Source organism: Eleutherodactylus coqui, chromosome 7, assembly GCF_035609145.1.
Source record: "Eleutherodactylus coqui strain aEleCoq1 chromosome 7, aEleCoq1.hap1, whole genome shotgun sequence".
Classification (NCBI taxonomy): Eukaryota; Metazoa; Chordata; class Amphibia; order Anura; family Eleutherodactylidae; genus Eleutherodactylus; species Eleutherodactylus coqui.
Window position 1 is genome coordinate 67,406,049 of NC_089843.1, and position 15,167 is coordinate 67,421,215.

A 15,167-nucleotide genomic window follows, 5' to 3' on the forward strand; every position below is an offset into this window, starting at 1 on the left:
ATCACGCCATGTAAAAGGCCCTTAGCTATCAGCTGGAAGATGTTTTACTTGACTATTGCCCATGATCCCCCTAAGCAGATTACAACCTTTTCTATGAATCAGAGAGCACTAACTACTAGTTACTGTACCTAGCCCAATTCTGATTAAAGTGGTGCTAATCCAAAAAGATTGTCATCACAATTATTAACTGGTATATGATGCAGAGAAATTCTAAACCAGGTTTGTGACTTCTTGTCCTATTTTATACACACAAGTTTAAAGAATTCAGGCTGTCCAAGACACGAGGCCGAGTCTTGAAGTGACTAAAAAATGTAATGTATTTGCACATGAAAAAGTCTGGCATTCTTTCTGCTGCTCTGAATAGCTGGTATGTGCAGTAAGTTATGACCCATTGTTGATTCTCAGTTCTTACTGCTTAGCACAAAAGTAAATGGTCAGCATTTCCTACAATCTACCCGCCACTCCCCAATAATGAATGTGAACAAATATACAATTTACACAATGTTTCTCATTTACTGAAAATGCATTTATGGGGGGCAAAGTACATGTAATAACTGAACAGCAGAGGGGCAGATAACTACAACGGGGCCTGCAAAGCTCTCACTCATATAGCAGAAAGCAGTACACTGAAAAAAGTGGTAGTTTTGGCTGACCTCCAGGCCACTTAAAAAGCCCAGAATACCAATTTAAAGGGCTGACCTATCACCTGGTCATCAGAGTTGATGGACAGGAGACAGACGCTCAGAATCCCCGTCCATCAGCTAATCGTCCTGACCGCTATCAGTGCAGCGGGTGGAACATTGAAGTTGGGTGTCGGCTTCACTGCCCTTGAAATCAATGGGAGTGTTGCACTGCTCTTACACTTCATGTTTAGGACAGGATGTGACATCATGACTATGGTCCTGAGCAGGAAGTGTAGAAGGAGATAGATTAGCAGTTAAAAAAGCCTGGAATGCCCCTTTAAGCTCCACAAACTTGATCTTGTAATGATATCTTTATACACCCAATTGACATTTTGTCACTTCCCAGAGCCGTTCTCAAGCCTCCCCCATAAACTCATTTTACAAATTATAGAATTTAAAATCAGTCTATTTGTAGTTTCATAAAAGGGGTTGTCCAAACACCCTTCGTCCAAATACTCTATTAGGGCATATGGACCTCACAGAAGGATGTTCCCTGCAAGAGACCCCTTCACCTTCATGTGCCAGAACAGAGCGCTCCAATGAACCAAACACATCGCGGCCTTATGTAGATGGCCTTTATTTCTGTGGTTGGCAATGGCTTCTCTAACTTAGTAAGCACTTGTTCTCACCTTGTTATGACCTTCATCCAGGGGTCCCGTTTCCGTTTAAAATCCCAAAAATGCCACCGCTGGATGGGACCTACCTTGGCCATTAATGAAAACTGCTGAAAGAATAGTGCAGTTCATCACATTGTTGTTTCTGGCACAAAATCCCAGAAACAAATTAAAACCTGTTAAAAGAAGACCTATTAGTCTCGATTTCAACCGTTTTCATTAACGGCTGATATATGTTCAGCTCATATCACATCTACAGGTGTAACAGTATGTAAGGCAGAAAAAAGACATATGTCCATCCAGTTCAGCCTTTCCCTTTCCCCCAAATCTTGCTCTAGAGGGGGCAAAAAAACAAACAAACAAATAAGGTAGAAGCTAATTTTCCCCATTAAGGGTGCCTGCACACGAGCAGAATTTCAAGCGCGTTATTTTAGGTACATAATCCGCCCCAGACCGCAGCCAATATACTCCTATGAGGATCCGCAGTTGTCCCCAGACGGACGGATGTGTATCGCGTTTTTTCACGCGAGTGAAAAAATCTGCGACCTGTTCTAATTTTGGTCGGATCATGCGCGTGAAGCCTCCAATACAAGTGAATGGCCGCCTGCAGACGAGCGGGTCGGATCCGGCAGCGAGAAATCTCGCCGCGCGATCCGACCCCAGAGCCTGCAGGGACGAGCGCGTACTCACCCGCGCCTGGCGGCCCCGGCTCTTTGATGTGCCGGCTGCCGCGCAGCCGGCGCATGCGCAGACTGGAGCCGGCGGCCAGGTGAGTGCGTGCCCCGCAGAAAATTAGAACATGCCGCGGTTTGTTTGCCGCGCGAGATTTCGCGCGGCCAAACCGCGGCCGTCTGCATAGGAGTGCGTATTGTAATGCACTCCTATGCAGACTTTCAGCGGCGGAAATCCCGCGGGAAATCCCGCGGCGGGATTTCCGCTCGTCTGCAGGCGGCCAATGGGTGCGTTTTTTCACGCAGTACATCCGGAGTGCAGCTGCGGATGGAGTCACTGGTTGCTATGACTACAGGAAGTAGGCGTGGTAGGAGGCGTCCCAGCACACAGCACAGAGCTTCACAGGCACATTTCAACTGCAGATCTGTCCTTTCAGTCCCCTCATCTACCAGAGAGCAGCCAGCAGACACCAGCCAGGGTGCACCCAGTACCTCCTTTTTTTCCTGGGGGGCTCTTCCTCCTCCGTTACCGCAGTACGTCCGAAAAAAGTTACATGGATCAACCATGCCCACAAAGACATCTGCTCACCGGGTGAAAGCATGTTGCCAGAATAATTTAACAGTGCTCACACAAGCAAGAGGGACAGAACGGAGTCTGGGTGTTGGTTTTTAAGCTGTTTTCCAGGGAATGGGCAGTTCTCTAGGGGTTGGGTTTACAATAAGGGTGTCTTCCGGATTTTTCTGTGCGTTTTTTTCCGCAACACATCCGCGTATATCCGCGCGTGATTTTTCACGCATCCGCACCTATTCGCAAGCACATTTAGGTACCATACGCGCGTGAAAATCCGCGAGTGGAATCCGGAACGCTCGTGTGCAGGCGGCCTTAAGGAGGAAAAAAATTCCTTCCCGACTCCAATAGAATAATCCCCAGAACTCCGACCCTTCTGAAGTGATTAGAACATAATATTGTATCACTCAAAAAAGGCGTCCATTCCCTATTAACCCCTTCATCGAGTTCACCATTACCATGTGCTCAGGCAGAGAGTTCCATAGTCTCATTGCTTTTACAGTAAAGAACTTTTTCATGTCGGTGTAGAAACCATCTTTCCTCTAGACTTAAAGGGTGCTCCCTTGTTACAGTCCTGGCTATAGATGATGGGAGAGATTTCTATATTGTCCCAATTCTCATAACCTCTCTGGGTATTGTAGTCCATCCATTCCATTTATTACCTTAGTTGCCCGCCTTTGTACCCGCTCAAGCTCTGATGTCCTTCTTGAGTCCCGGTGCCCAAAACTGTACACAATACTCTATGTGTGGTCTGACCAGTGACTTGTAAAGAGGAAGAATCATGTCCTCGTTATGTGCCTCTAGACCTCTTTTGATGCACCCCATGATTCTATTTGCCTTGGCAGCAGCTGCCTGGCACTGGCTTCCTTTCCTGGATTTTAAATGGAGACCCTCGTAGGAACCCTAGACGGAGGCTATAATGAGGGGTGAACAGGCTCTATCATAATTTACAAAGCTGATAAAGACATAAGGGCTCCTGCACATGGGCGTATTTGTGAGCAGAAATACGCTTGCATACACTGTATACGATAGAAGCCATTGCTTTCAACTGGTTCGCTTACGTTACTCATCTACCTTAAGATGATGCAGCTGTCCTATAGATTCTTTCCTAGAAGAGGATATTGTCTCCCAGACATGAAGTGATTTCCTAGATACCATAGCAGAATGCATTGTTGATTCAACAGATAAAGCTGCACACACACATTGCCTGAGGTCACGAGTTTAATAAAAGCTGTAGGACTTCTCAGGTCCCTCTTTACACGGAATAACCTGTTGGGTGCAGATGGCTGACAGGTCGCCCCAGCGATAATCCTATGCTTGTACACAGGAGAGAGCATTGCTCGGTGAATGGAGGCGGAGCGGCCAGGGATAGTTCTTGCCTGTTTGCCTCAATTCACAGTAAACAGGCAGTGGTTCCTATATGGACTAGCTGTTTACACGTCCAATACGGCAGTTTTCTACTTGCAGAAACTGAATAAACGAGAAGCAAACATTCTCTTTCATCGCTCAGTCACGTCATGCATTTACACTGAGCGATAACCGTTAGGATTCCTGCTGGATGTGGGAATGTGAATGATTTATCAGTCCGTGTAAAAGGGCCCTAACATATTCTCCATGTACTATAATGATGCACAAGCACCCGCAGCAAGCCCATGATACAGTTTATATCCTCTGCCTAGATTTTCTTACATTCCATCTTTGCCCCAAGGCTATATAAGTGGAGGTAGTATCTCTGATGGCTTCACGTTTTAAGCAGGTTTTGTAAAATCCTATTTCACTTAAAGGGGTTGTCCCGCGTCGAAACGGGTTTTTTTTTTTCAATAGCCCCCCCCGTTTGGCGCAAGACAAACCCGATGCAGGGGTTTAAAAAAACAAAACAAACGGATAGTACTTACCTGAATCCCCGCGCTCCGGTGACTTCTTACTTACCTTGCGAAGATGGCCGCCGGGATCTTCACCCTCGGTGGACCGCAGGTCTTCTCCCATGGTGCACCGTGGGCTCTGTGCGGTCCATTGCCGATTCCAGCCTCCTGATTGGCTGGAATCGGCACACATGACGGGGCGGAGCTACGAGGAGCAGCTCTCTGGCACGAGCGGCCCCATTCAGAAGGGAGAAGACCGGACTGCGCAAGCGCGTCTAATCGGGCGATTAGACGCTGAAGATTAGACGGCACCATGGAGACGGGGACGCTAGCAACGTAACAGGTAAGTGAATAACTTCTGTATGGCTCATAATTAATGCACAATGTACATTACAAAGTGCATTAATATGGCCATACAGAAGTGTATAGACCCACTTGCTTTCGCGGGACAACCCCTTTAAGTCTTCACTAGTTCATCTCTCTTGGTCATTAAATTGGTATTCCCATCCCAGCCATTTATGGCATATCTACAGGATGGCTCAGATGGCTGATAGATGCGGGTCACACTGCGCCCCTGAATTCCATCTTTGCTCATTTCCGCTGACCGTGTTGGCCAGGTTTTTACATGACCAGCTGAGCGGACTGTTGTACGCCACTCCATAAATCCTATACACTTCTATGAAGATGAGGCCAGGCTCACACGAGCGCAAGTTTACAGTGTATTACGCATGCGTCGTATGCAGTAGATTGTAGGCAATCAAATATATTGCCTTACCCTGTATTGCTCACATTTGCGTGTATGCATTGCGTAATATGCAAAGCGAATAAAGCATGTTCTATTCCATTGTGAAGCGACAGTGTGGGAAATTAGAATAAATAAAAAAACAGGAAGCCTGCGCATGGCACTGTGAGATATGCTATTATGTGCAGTATTATATAGTGGTGATAGGCTGGCTCACCATCCACAGCAAGGTATTACGCATATGGCCTTAAGGAAACAGCAAAGAATAGCTAGTTTGGCTGTTTTCCATTATCCTGGGCACTGATGTATGCAGCATACTTATTACTATCTTCATATCAGGCATGATTCAAGAGCCAATCTGCACCTGCACACACACAGCAACCTGTTCGCCCTGCACTGGCATTCACCAGGCAGAGCGGAGGACCAACAACAATCAGTCATGGCATACCCTGCCCAGGGTTGGAATACCTCCTTAACCACTGTGACCTTCTGTTCCATATCTGATGATGCAAAAAGAATAACTGTCTGACGTCTAAAGACATTCTGATTGAAGGCTGTACAGCTCTGATGTTGGAAGACATCCAGCAGGGTATTCTTACTGGCCGATCTGTTGTCGGGGGCCTCTCCAGCATGTCCCATACCGCAGTACTGGTCTAGCCAGCAGATGGCACCCTTGTATAATGGCAGAAAGAGAAAACCCCCTAAGAAAACCCTGAATCCAAAATTGGATTGCACAGGGTTAATAAATTAGCCATTCACTTATTTATATGAATATAACATTACCCATCAGCCTTTTCTCTTCTGGGGTGAAAACCTTTCATAAGAACTCAGATTTTCAATTCCAACTATTAATTTGCTTCCTCTTTTTTTGAACTCTTATAAGCTCCCCAATATGCAGTCCGCTGCCCAAAATGAAAAGGAATCATAATTTTTTGCCTTTGAGGCAATGCATTTCCTGATTAAAGACAATATCTTGTTAGCTTTTGATACAGCTGACTGGTATGGCTTACTATACTTTATCGATAATACAGTAATTACACCCCTACTCTTCTCCATTGTAGACTTATTAAAGTCCCCAGTGAAGTGCATGGGAAGTTTGTCTGTAATACTAAGTCCGGCCACTGCAGACAGAACAGAGCAATCAGCTTCCAGCAGAAAGCAGCTCAGTGCACGAGTTTCTGGGGCTGGTGAACAGCTTATCCGTAGGGCTTCCTCTCTACTATTGCTGGGTGATCCTGAGGATAGCCCTCTGCAGTTAAAAGCTGAATAACCCCTTCAGGCTACCTTCACACGAAGAAGCGCGATATCGCACTTGTCCACATGCGTTTTACCTGCAGATGCGGGTCAATTTTCGGCAAGAACGCCTTGCATTGCTTTTGTGAGATTTCAATCCTCTCTCATTTTGAGTTTCACGCACAATGGAGGATCGGTAGTTTTTTCCATGAGAAACCTCCCATCACACTTGCACAGCATGCGGGTTGCAGCGCAGATGTCATTGCAGCCGAGGCTGGTATTGCAAATTACCTATCAAGCCATGCCCGTGGCGTGATTTTATAGAATACCTGTCAGATTGCGGTATGATGTAATGCTACGGCATTACATCATATTGCAGGAGCGATCAAAGCAGCAAAAGTTCTTGCCACCTCTGGGGACTAAAAAAAAAAAAAAGAAGTAAAATTTAAAAAAGTTTTGCTAATTCTTAAAAAAAAAAAAAAAAGTAAAAGTTTAAAAAAAACAAAAAACCTTTTGTCTATCTGTAATAAAATAAATTATAAGACAAAAATACATATTTCGTAACGTTGTGTTCGTAAAAGTCCGATCTATCAAAGTAGCACGTTTACCCCTGCAAGGTGAACGTCGTCAGAAAAAAAAATAACGCCAGAATTACGTTTTTTTTTTTAGTCACCCCATCTCCAAAAAAAATGTACTAAAAAGCGATAAAAAAAAAAATCGTATGCATTCCAAAATGGTAGCAGCGCAAACTACAGGACGTCCCACAAAAAAATGAGCCCTCGCACAACTACGGAAAAATAAAGTTATAGGCGGCAGAAAATTAAAAAAAAGAAATTCAACACCTTTGCAAAAAAATATTAGTACAGCAAAAAAGAAAACCCCACAACTATATGTTTGGTATCATAGTAATCGCACCGAGCCGGAGAATCATGTCATCTTTGTTGCAGTGTGTGTGCCATAGAAACAAGACGCGCACACAGATGGCGGGATTTCGTTTTTCCATTTTACTCCACTTTTAATTTTTTTTAACCGTTTTTCAGTACATTATAAGCTGAATAAGGTAGATTAAATAGGACCAATGAAAATACAATGAGCCCCGAGACAGCGATGGATAAATAAGATCTGATTTTTTAAAAGGGGGGAGGAAAAACGAAAATGGAAAAAAAAAAAAGGTCTGCGTCCTTAAGGGGTTAAGGATTCGGATGGAAGTAGCACCCATGTGGGCTTAACATATCCTTCCCACTGCTAGGAAACACTTCGGTAGTACCGACAGCACTGCAGGGCGGAAGATAGACTGCATGAAGTCCAGCGGTGCCGGGAGCCCTTCCTCACACTTCCTGTTCCTCCTTGTCTTATTTCCTGCATACAGCCTGTGAACCTGTGACTGTATCCTCCCGCGTAATAACGTGATGGGTGTGATATGTCGCCCCATGAACTGCGCCCCTCCAGCACAAAACTGATTTCCATGTACCTTTTACCACGGTTTGCTTCCACGCGACCAAGAAAATCACGCAAATGGGTGTTACCGGACGCACGAATATTACCGTAACTCCTTTCTTCTGAATGGAGTCAGATACATGAGCGATGCTATGAGGAAAAAATCGTGTCATGTCCTATCTGCGCATTCCGCGGAACGCATCGCCCATTGTTCTCAGTGGAGCAGGAAAGCACACATCGCACAGCGTGAAAACAGTGGGGACCACCTGCCATTCTCTGAGGCTTACACTGTGCCAGAGGGTCACCACCTCACTGAAGTGATGGGTGGAGATTCTGACTAAAAAAAAAAAACACCCGCTGGAATATCGCATGTGCGCAATATTGCGCCCAGTTTCACGGCCCGCCATCGCACTAGCCCGGGTGCAGGTCGCCTTTTACAGCTAGTATTAATATGGTTTTCACAGCAACCAAACCACTCTTAGGAGCTAGAAGAAAACCTGTTGCCCCTAGCAACCAATCACAGCGCAGCTGTCATTCTACCTCTGCAGTAGAAGAAATGACAGCTGCGCTGTGATTGGGCAGCGGGTTCCATAAGCCTGCGGGGCCGGGACACTGCAGCCCCCACGTCTGTTCGCCGCTAGCCGATGTCCTGCCGCTGGTTGCCCCTCAGCACATGCTGCGCGGTTAGCAGGTGTCTCCCCTTCAGCTTCAGTCCACCTGGAGGGCCGCCTCCCGCCACGGCGCCGCACCGAGTGGCTGCGGGTTTATGGCGCAGACCCGCCGCAGCTCTTGCCCGCACACCGCGGATTAGCGCCGTCCTCTCCACACCCGCCTGACAGACTGTGAAAACTTTAGCGCTCCCAGCCGGCTTATAACAAGATGGCGGGCGGGGAGGGGATGAGACGCCCTCGGAGCTCCGCCCGCTCGTTACCCGGTGGCGGCGCTGCTGAGTGACAGACTGCGGGCGGCAGAGCAGAGATGTCTCCGGCGGTGAAGTCTGGTGTGTGGCCGCAGCAGGCAGCCTGGAGAAGGGTCCGCAGTGCCGGTAAGTGCGCGACTCCGGCGGGGAGACCTACCGCAACTCCGTGACCCCCGCCCGTCCTATAGATAAGATACCGCCCGCCGCTGCCCCCGTGATACCCTCCCGGCCGAGCAGGGTGTGGTGGGCGGCGGCTCTGTGCTCCGTACTAGTAGTGTAACTTGTGTGCAGCCTGGAGGCGGCGGGTGTACGGGAGGGGGGCACACTATGTGGGGGGCAGAGCAGGGTCCCAGCCGGCAAGTGGGGGGCAGAGCAGTGTCACCGCCGGTAAGCAGGGGGCACAGTAGTGTCACAGCTGGCGAGTGGGGGGCAGAGCAGTGTCAGGAGGGCCCCCTGTGACTTGTACTGGTGACACTTCTGCAGGATGTCCTTCTCCAGGGACTCTCCTGTCTTATGATCCCCCGCCATCCGTGTGTCACCGCCTCTCTGCTCCCATCAGGTCTTTGTCGCCGTCTGCGCCCCTCGCGAACGTTTAAAGTCCATAAAACGCACATAATGACCAGTAATCTGCGGCCCGTCGCTCTCCGTTTCAGCAGTTTTCTGGAATACCTGCGGCAGATTCTATCCTGGGGTTCTGTTTTCGGAATCTTTAACGTCCCCCGTGCCGCGACCTCTGTGCAGACAGACGTGACGTGGACAGAGCCTGTATGTGGCTGTATGTATCGGATGTGTGTTATGCGTTACATTCATGTCATCGGCTCTTCGTTGGCGCCCGGTCATATGTTCGGGTCTGTTCTGTTTTGGAACTAATGTTTCAATTCTTTTCCCCCATTCATTTCAGTGGGTTTTCCCAAAAAAGGTTGATAGTTTGTTTCTGTTCAGTTTTTTAATTTATTTTAATGGAATAAATAGCATTATTTGTTCAGTTTTTAAAAAGGTTAAAAAAAAATCGTAACGGAACACGTGGACAACAACCCTAATCTGGCGGTACGGCTCTGACCCTGGCCGGCCACCCTGCGTACCAGATTTCTTCTGTATTGCCGATGACCGCGTCGGTTTGCCGTCAGACATGTGAAGAACAGAAGTTTGTTTTCTCTTTAAATCGATACTTCCCACGCTGTTGCTAGCGATGACACGGCGCCTGCAACTTATCCGCAATGTCAATATCAGATGAGCCGGCGGTTGGATGTCTTCCATTGACTTCAATGGAAGCCGTTCGTGCGGAATCCGCACAAACATAGAACATTCTGTGATTGTATTTCCGCAGAGATAGCAATCGTTGTCCGCTCGTGTGACGTGCAAATGTTCTATTCTTTGAATGGGTGCAGAATACCGCGGATTCCGCAATTCAAATCCGGTCATGTGCCACCGGCCCAACACAGATGTGAATGAGCCCTTCAATGTATACCACCAGATGGTTGCCACAGGATGGTGCTATATTTGCATCCCTCACTGTACAGGAAGGCTCTTGCCCCGTTGCATTTTCTTACAGAACATTAAAGGGGTTGTACTGGGTCACAAGTTCGCCCCTATCCATAGGATGGGGGATAACCTACTGATCAGTGGGGGTCTCGCCGCTCAGACCCCCCTTGATCTGAAGAGCAGGGGTCCCTTGTCTTGCTCTCCTGTCACTGTGACATCAGAATGAATGCAGCAGTGGCCGAGCGTGGCGGTCTGCGCTCCACGTGTTTCAATAGGGCTTACAGAACTAACCGAGCACTTGCCACTCAGCTATCTCAGCAGTCCCATTGAAAGTGAATGGAGTGTCAACAGACTTGCGTGACCAGCGCTCCATTTGGTCTCTGGCCAGTGCAGTGAGGAGGATGGTGGACCCTGTTGTTGATATGGCGGGGGTCTCAGGAATGAGACCTCCACAAATCAGCAAGTTTTCACCTGTCCTGTGGATAGGAAATGGCTTGTGATTCTGGTACAACTCCTCTAAGGCTGGGTTCACACAGGGCGGATTTGCCGTGGTTTTGCCGCAGCAGATCTGCCCGCGGCAAAACCGCGTGCGGCCGCTAATCTCGGGATTAGCCAGCCATGTGGACGAGATTTCTCAAAAATCTCGTCCACACGGGACGGCTAATCCGCTGCGGTAAACCCAGCTGAAACCGTGGCTGCCGCAGCCACGGTTTCAGCAGAAGCAGCATGTCTATCTTTTCTTTTTTGTTTATTTTTGTCGCGGCCCTGTATGGGAGCGCCGGCCGCAACGGAAAATAAAGCGGCTGGGCCGCTTCAAAGCCGCCGCGGTTGTGAACCGTGTGTGAACCCAGCCTAAGGCTGCCTGTCCACGGGCATTGCGGTATCACGCTGCGGCTCTCCGCCATCGGGGAGCAGGAGCCAGCTGACGGTTCTCCGCGGTGAGCCTATCTGACAGGCTCACCGCAGAGAATCGCAGCAATTCGCAGAATGCTGTGATTTGCCGGCCGCGAACGGAGAATGGATATAATTCGTGGACAGGGGGGCTGCGCTTTCTATAGCAGCGCTATGGAAAGCGTACACTGCGTTCCCTGCAGCCGGATTATTGCCGCAGGGAACGCAATGCAAAAACACCCGTGAACAGGCAGCCTACGACTCTTCGCACAGCAGAATCTGGCATGGAATTTTCTGCGCAGACTCCATCTTTAAAGCCTCGGCAGAAAACTGCGACTATTCTGCCACGGTTTTTGTTGCAGCTCCGCACACAGATCTGGCCTTCTCACTCTGGGATTCCGCCATTGTTTCCACGCAGATCACCTTCAGGAAGTGACGTGTCACTACTTCACATGGAAACGCATCTGAGCTCCACACATGGGTTTTGCCCACGGACAGGGCTGAATTCGCAGGCAGATCTCAGCAGAATATTTCGGCTGTGGTTTCACAGTTAGAATCCAACGGTTTCTGCCAGGTGAACATAGCCAAAAATTCTGCCAGGTAAGGCAAAAAAAAAGCCCCCTCAACATGTCATACGGGGGGCTTATAGACATGTAACATGTAAGCTGAACATAACACTGATGTGTAAAGCTGCCCGTACACAATCAGCAACTGTGGTATGAATGACTGTCCGTCAGCAGTTTCCCTGGCTGCCCTGTACAGGAAAGCCCCAGCCAGATCTGGAGCCAACTTATCTCCCGGGGAGCAAAAGGATTGGGTGTTGAAATTCAACATCACCAACATTCTCTATCGGCAGCGGGAAAGCTGAGCCGGCCCAAACACATTAGTCGCTCGACGGGCTCGGTTGATTACAATCTAATGTATATAGAGGCCCAATCAGTGCCATAGCAGTCACTTTGACCGTGTGAAAACTCGCGCGGTAAACAAATCGTGGCATGTCCTATTTTTGTGCGAGCCTTGCAGATGCCCGCACAGAAATGTCACTGCTGATGCGCCGGCTCTGCACTGCGCATGTGCCAGCTGGGTGGCAGCCGGGACATAGAGCGGAGCGAGACGCCGGGAGCAGGTGAGCCGCAGGTCACTGTAGAGGCACGGATCGCCTACCGCTGTGAAAATTCTCTCAGCGGGATCCGACCCGGCCGTCTGCGGAAGGCATTTAGGGGAGCAGGAAAAAAGGTAACTCCCCAGCTGAACTGCTCTGTCTTATGATGAAACTGAACGGACCCCGTCGACTATAATTGGATCTATTGGGTTTCCATCTGGCATCATACAGGGCTACCCAGCACTGCATAATAGAAGTCAGATGAACCTCATTATAGTCAATGGGATCTGCTCTGTTCTATCTTAGGATGGATCGGTTTGGGCAGAAATTCTATGTTCACTCATACAGAAAGCCGACCAGAGCCGTTACCGCAGGTGCGAACCCAGCCTTGGGATTGTGATGATGACATCTTGATGGGGCTGCTGTCCGGACAGGATGTGGATGTTGATCTGTAGGCACATAATCCACAAGCAGCCCTAACCACTTCCTTGTACTTCAGTACATATTACGAGGCCGGAGCAGCTGGCCTTTATTTGCTAGATTCCATATGGGAAGAAAAGAATGGTGCTTTTCTATACAAGCGCTGTGACCATCACCATCAAGTGGAGGGTGCGGACTGTGGATTTGTACAACACGATCTCTGCACTGAGTGTATTCCCAGGACTGCTGCTGCTTCCACATGATGCTGCACCGATGACCGCACTGCAGAAGACAGGAGCTTTCTCTGGAGTAATCAGACGCCTTGATAAGCTCTTTATTAGTTACTGTGTTCACATGGTGTCTTATATGTTCACAACGTGTTACCGGTCTGAGGAAGGATCTGGTAGAGGGTCAAAAGTGTTGTGGATGCAGCATCAAAAATTGTACATTATCAAGATAGCCTTGATTATTCCCATAGCTTTGGACAAGAAAAAGCCCTGATTTGCTAGAAGACGGACCCTAGATTCATCTAAGTATAACGGGGGAGTCAGGATTATACATTCAAGTTAGTCTGCATTCACACAGGCGAGTCGGCATCAAGCTGAGAAAGCCGAGCCGATATCATGCAAAAACATCTCGCATCACTTCTCTGAAGTTCCGATCCTCCGGCGCTTGTTTCACGAGGATTGTCAAGTGTCGGGCGCACATCTCATGGCGTGCAATGCGTTTGACTGTCCCATTAAAAGCAATGGGCAACGCATTGCCTGGAACGCAAAAAAAATCAGACATGCATCATTTGTTTACCTCGTGGCATCGCTGGGAGGGAAAACATCACTCATGTATCACTCAAACAATGGAGCTCATATTCACGGGGGTTTTGTGCATCTGTAAATGTAGCCTGAGGACTTATTCACACAGCTTGTTGTTTTTGTCCTCCAGCTCCGTTTGCTGCCGGTGTTTGCTGCTGTTCCATGGACAGCACACTGACCTGTTAGTCATCGCGGCTATATAGACATGTTTATCCCATCGAAGGTATATAGACGTGTTTATCCCACCGAGGGTATATAGACAGTGTTTATCCCACCGAGGGTATATGGACAGTGTTTATCCCACCGAGGGTATATGGACAGTGTTTATCCCACCGAGGGTATATGGACAGTGTTTATCCCACCGAGGGTATATGGACAGTGTTTATCCCACCGAGGGTATATGGACAGTGTTTATCCCACCGAGGGTATATGGACAGTGTTTATCCCACCGAGGGTATATGGACAGTGTTTATCCCACCGAGGGTATATGGACAGTGTTTATCCCACCGAGGGTATATGGACAGTGTTTATCCCACCGAGGGTATATGGACAGTGTTTATCCCACCGAGGGTATATGGACAGTGTTTATCCCACCGAGGGTATATGGACAGTGTTTATCCCACCGAGGGTATATGGACAGTGTTTATCCCACCGAGGGTATATGGACAGTGTTTATCCCACCGAGGGTATATGGACAGTGTTTATCCCACCGAGGGTATATGGACAGTGTTTATCCCACCGAGGGTATATGGACAGTGTTTATCCCACCGAGGGTATATGGACAGTGTTTATCCCACCGAGGGTATATGGACAGTGTTTATCCCACCGAGGGTATATGGACAGTGTTTATCCCACCGAGGGTATATGGACAGTGTTTATCCCACCGAGGGTATATGGACAGTGTTTATCCCACCGAGGGTATATGGACAGTGTTTATCCCACCGAGGGTATATGGACAGTGTTTATCCCACCGAGGGTATATGGACAGTGTTTATCCCACCGAGGGTATATGGACAGTGTTTATCCCACCGAGGGTATATGGACAGTGTTTATCCCACCGAGGGTATATGGACAGTGTTTATCCCACCGAGGGTATATGGACAGTGTTTATCCCACCGAGGGTATATGGACAGTGTTTATCCCACCGAGGGTATATGGACAGTGTTTATCCCACCGAGGGTATATGGACAGTGTTTATCCCACCGAGGGTATATGGACAGTGTTTATCCCACCGAGGGTATATGGACAGTGTTTATCCCACCGAGGGTATATGGACAGTGTTTATCCCACCGAGGGTATATGGACAGTGTTTATCCCACCGAGGGTATATGGACAGTGTTTATCCCACCGAGGGTATATGGACAGTGTTTATCCCACCGAGGGTATATGGACAGTGTTTATCCCACCGAGGGTATATGGACAGTGTTTATCCCACCGAGGGTATATGGACAGTGTTTATCCCACCGAGGGTATATGGACAGTGTTTATCCCACCGAGGGTATATGGACAGTGTTTATCCCACCGAGGGTATATGGACTGTGTTTATCCCACCGAGGGTATATGGACTGTGTTTATCCCACCGAGGGTATATGGACTGTGTTTATCCCACCGAGGGTATATGGACTGTGTTTATCTGTGGAAAGGAAAACAAAAACAATGTATATATTCGCAGCATGTCCTGTAATGGTCTGATTTCTTGGACTTCGGTCACCCATTTATGTCAGTGAGTGCAAA

General features: G+C 48.3%; 1 protein-coding gene across 1 annotated transcript in view; it reads left to right on the forward strand.

The window, feature by feature from the left end:
• Positions 1 to 8,535: 8,535 nt before the first annotated feature.
• Positions 8,536 to 15,167, forward strand: part of RELL1 (RELT like 1) — a 55,426-nt gene continuing 48,794 nt past the window's right edge. Inside the window, exon 1 of the mRNA XM_066573205.1 lies at positions 8,536 to 8,855. Coding sequence (XP_066429302.1) covers positions 8,789 to 8,855 — 67 coding nt within the window. The 5' untranslated portion in view covers positions 8,536 to 8,788. The remainder of the gene's footprint in view (positions 8,856 to 15,167) is intronic.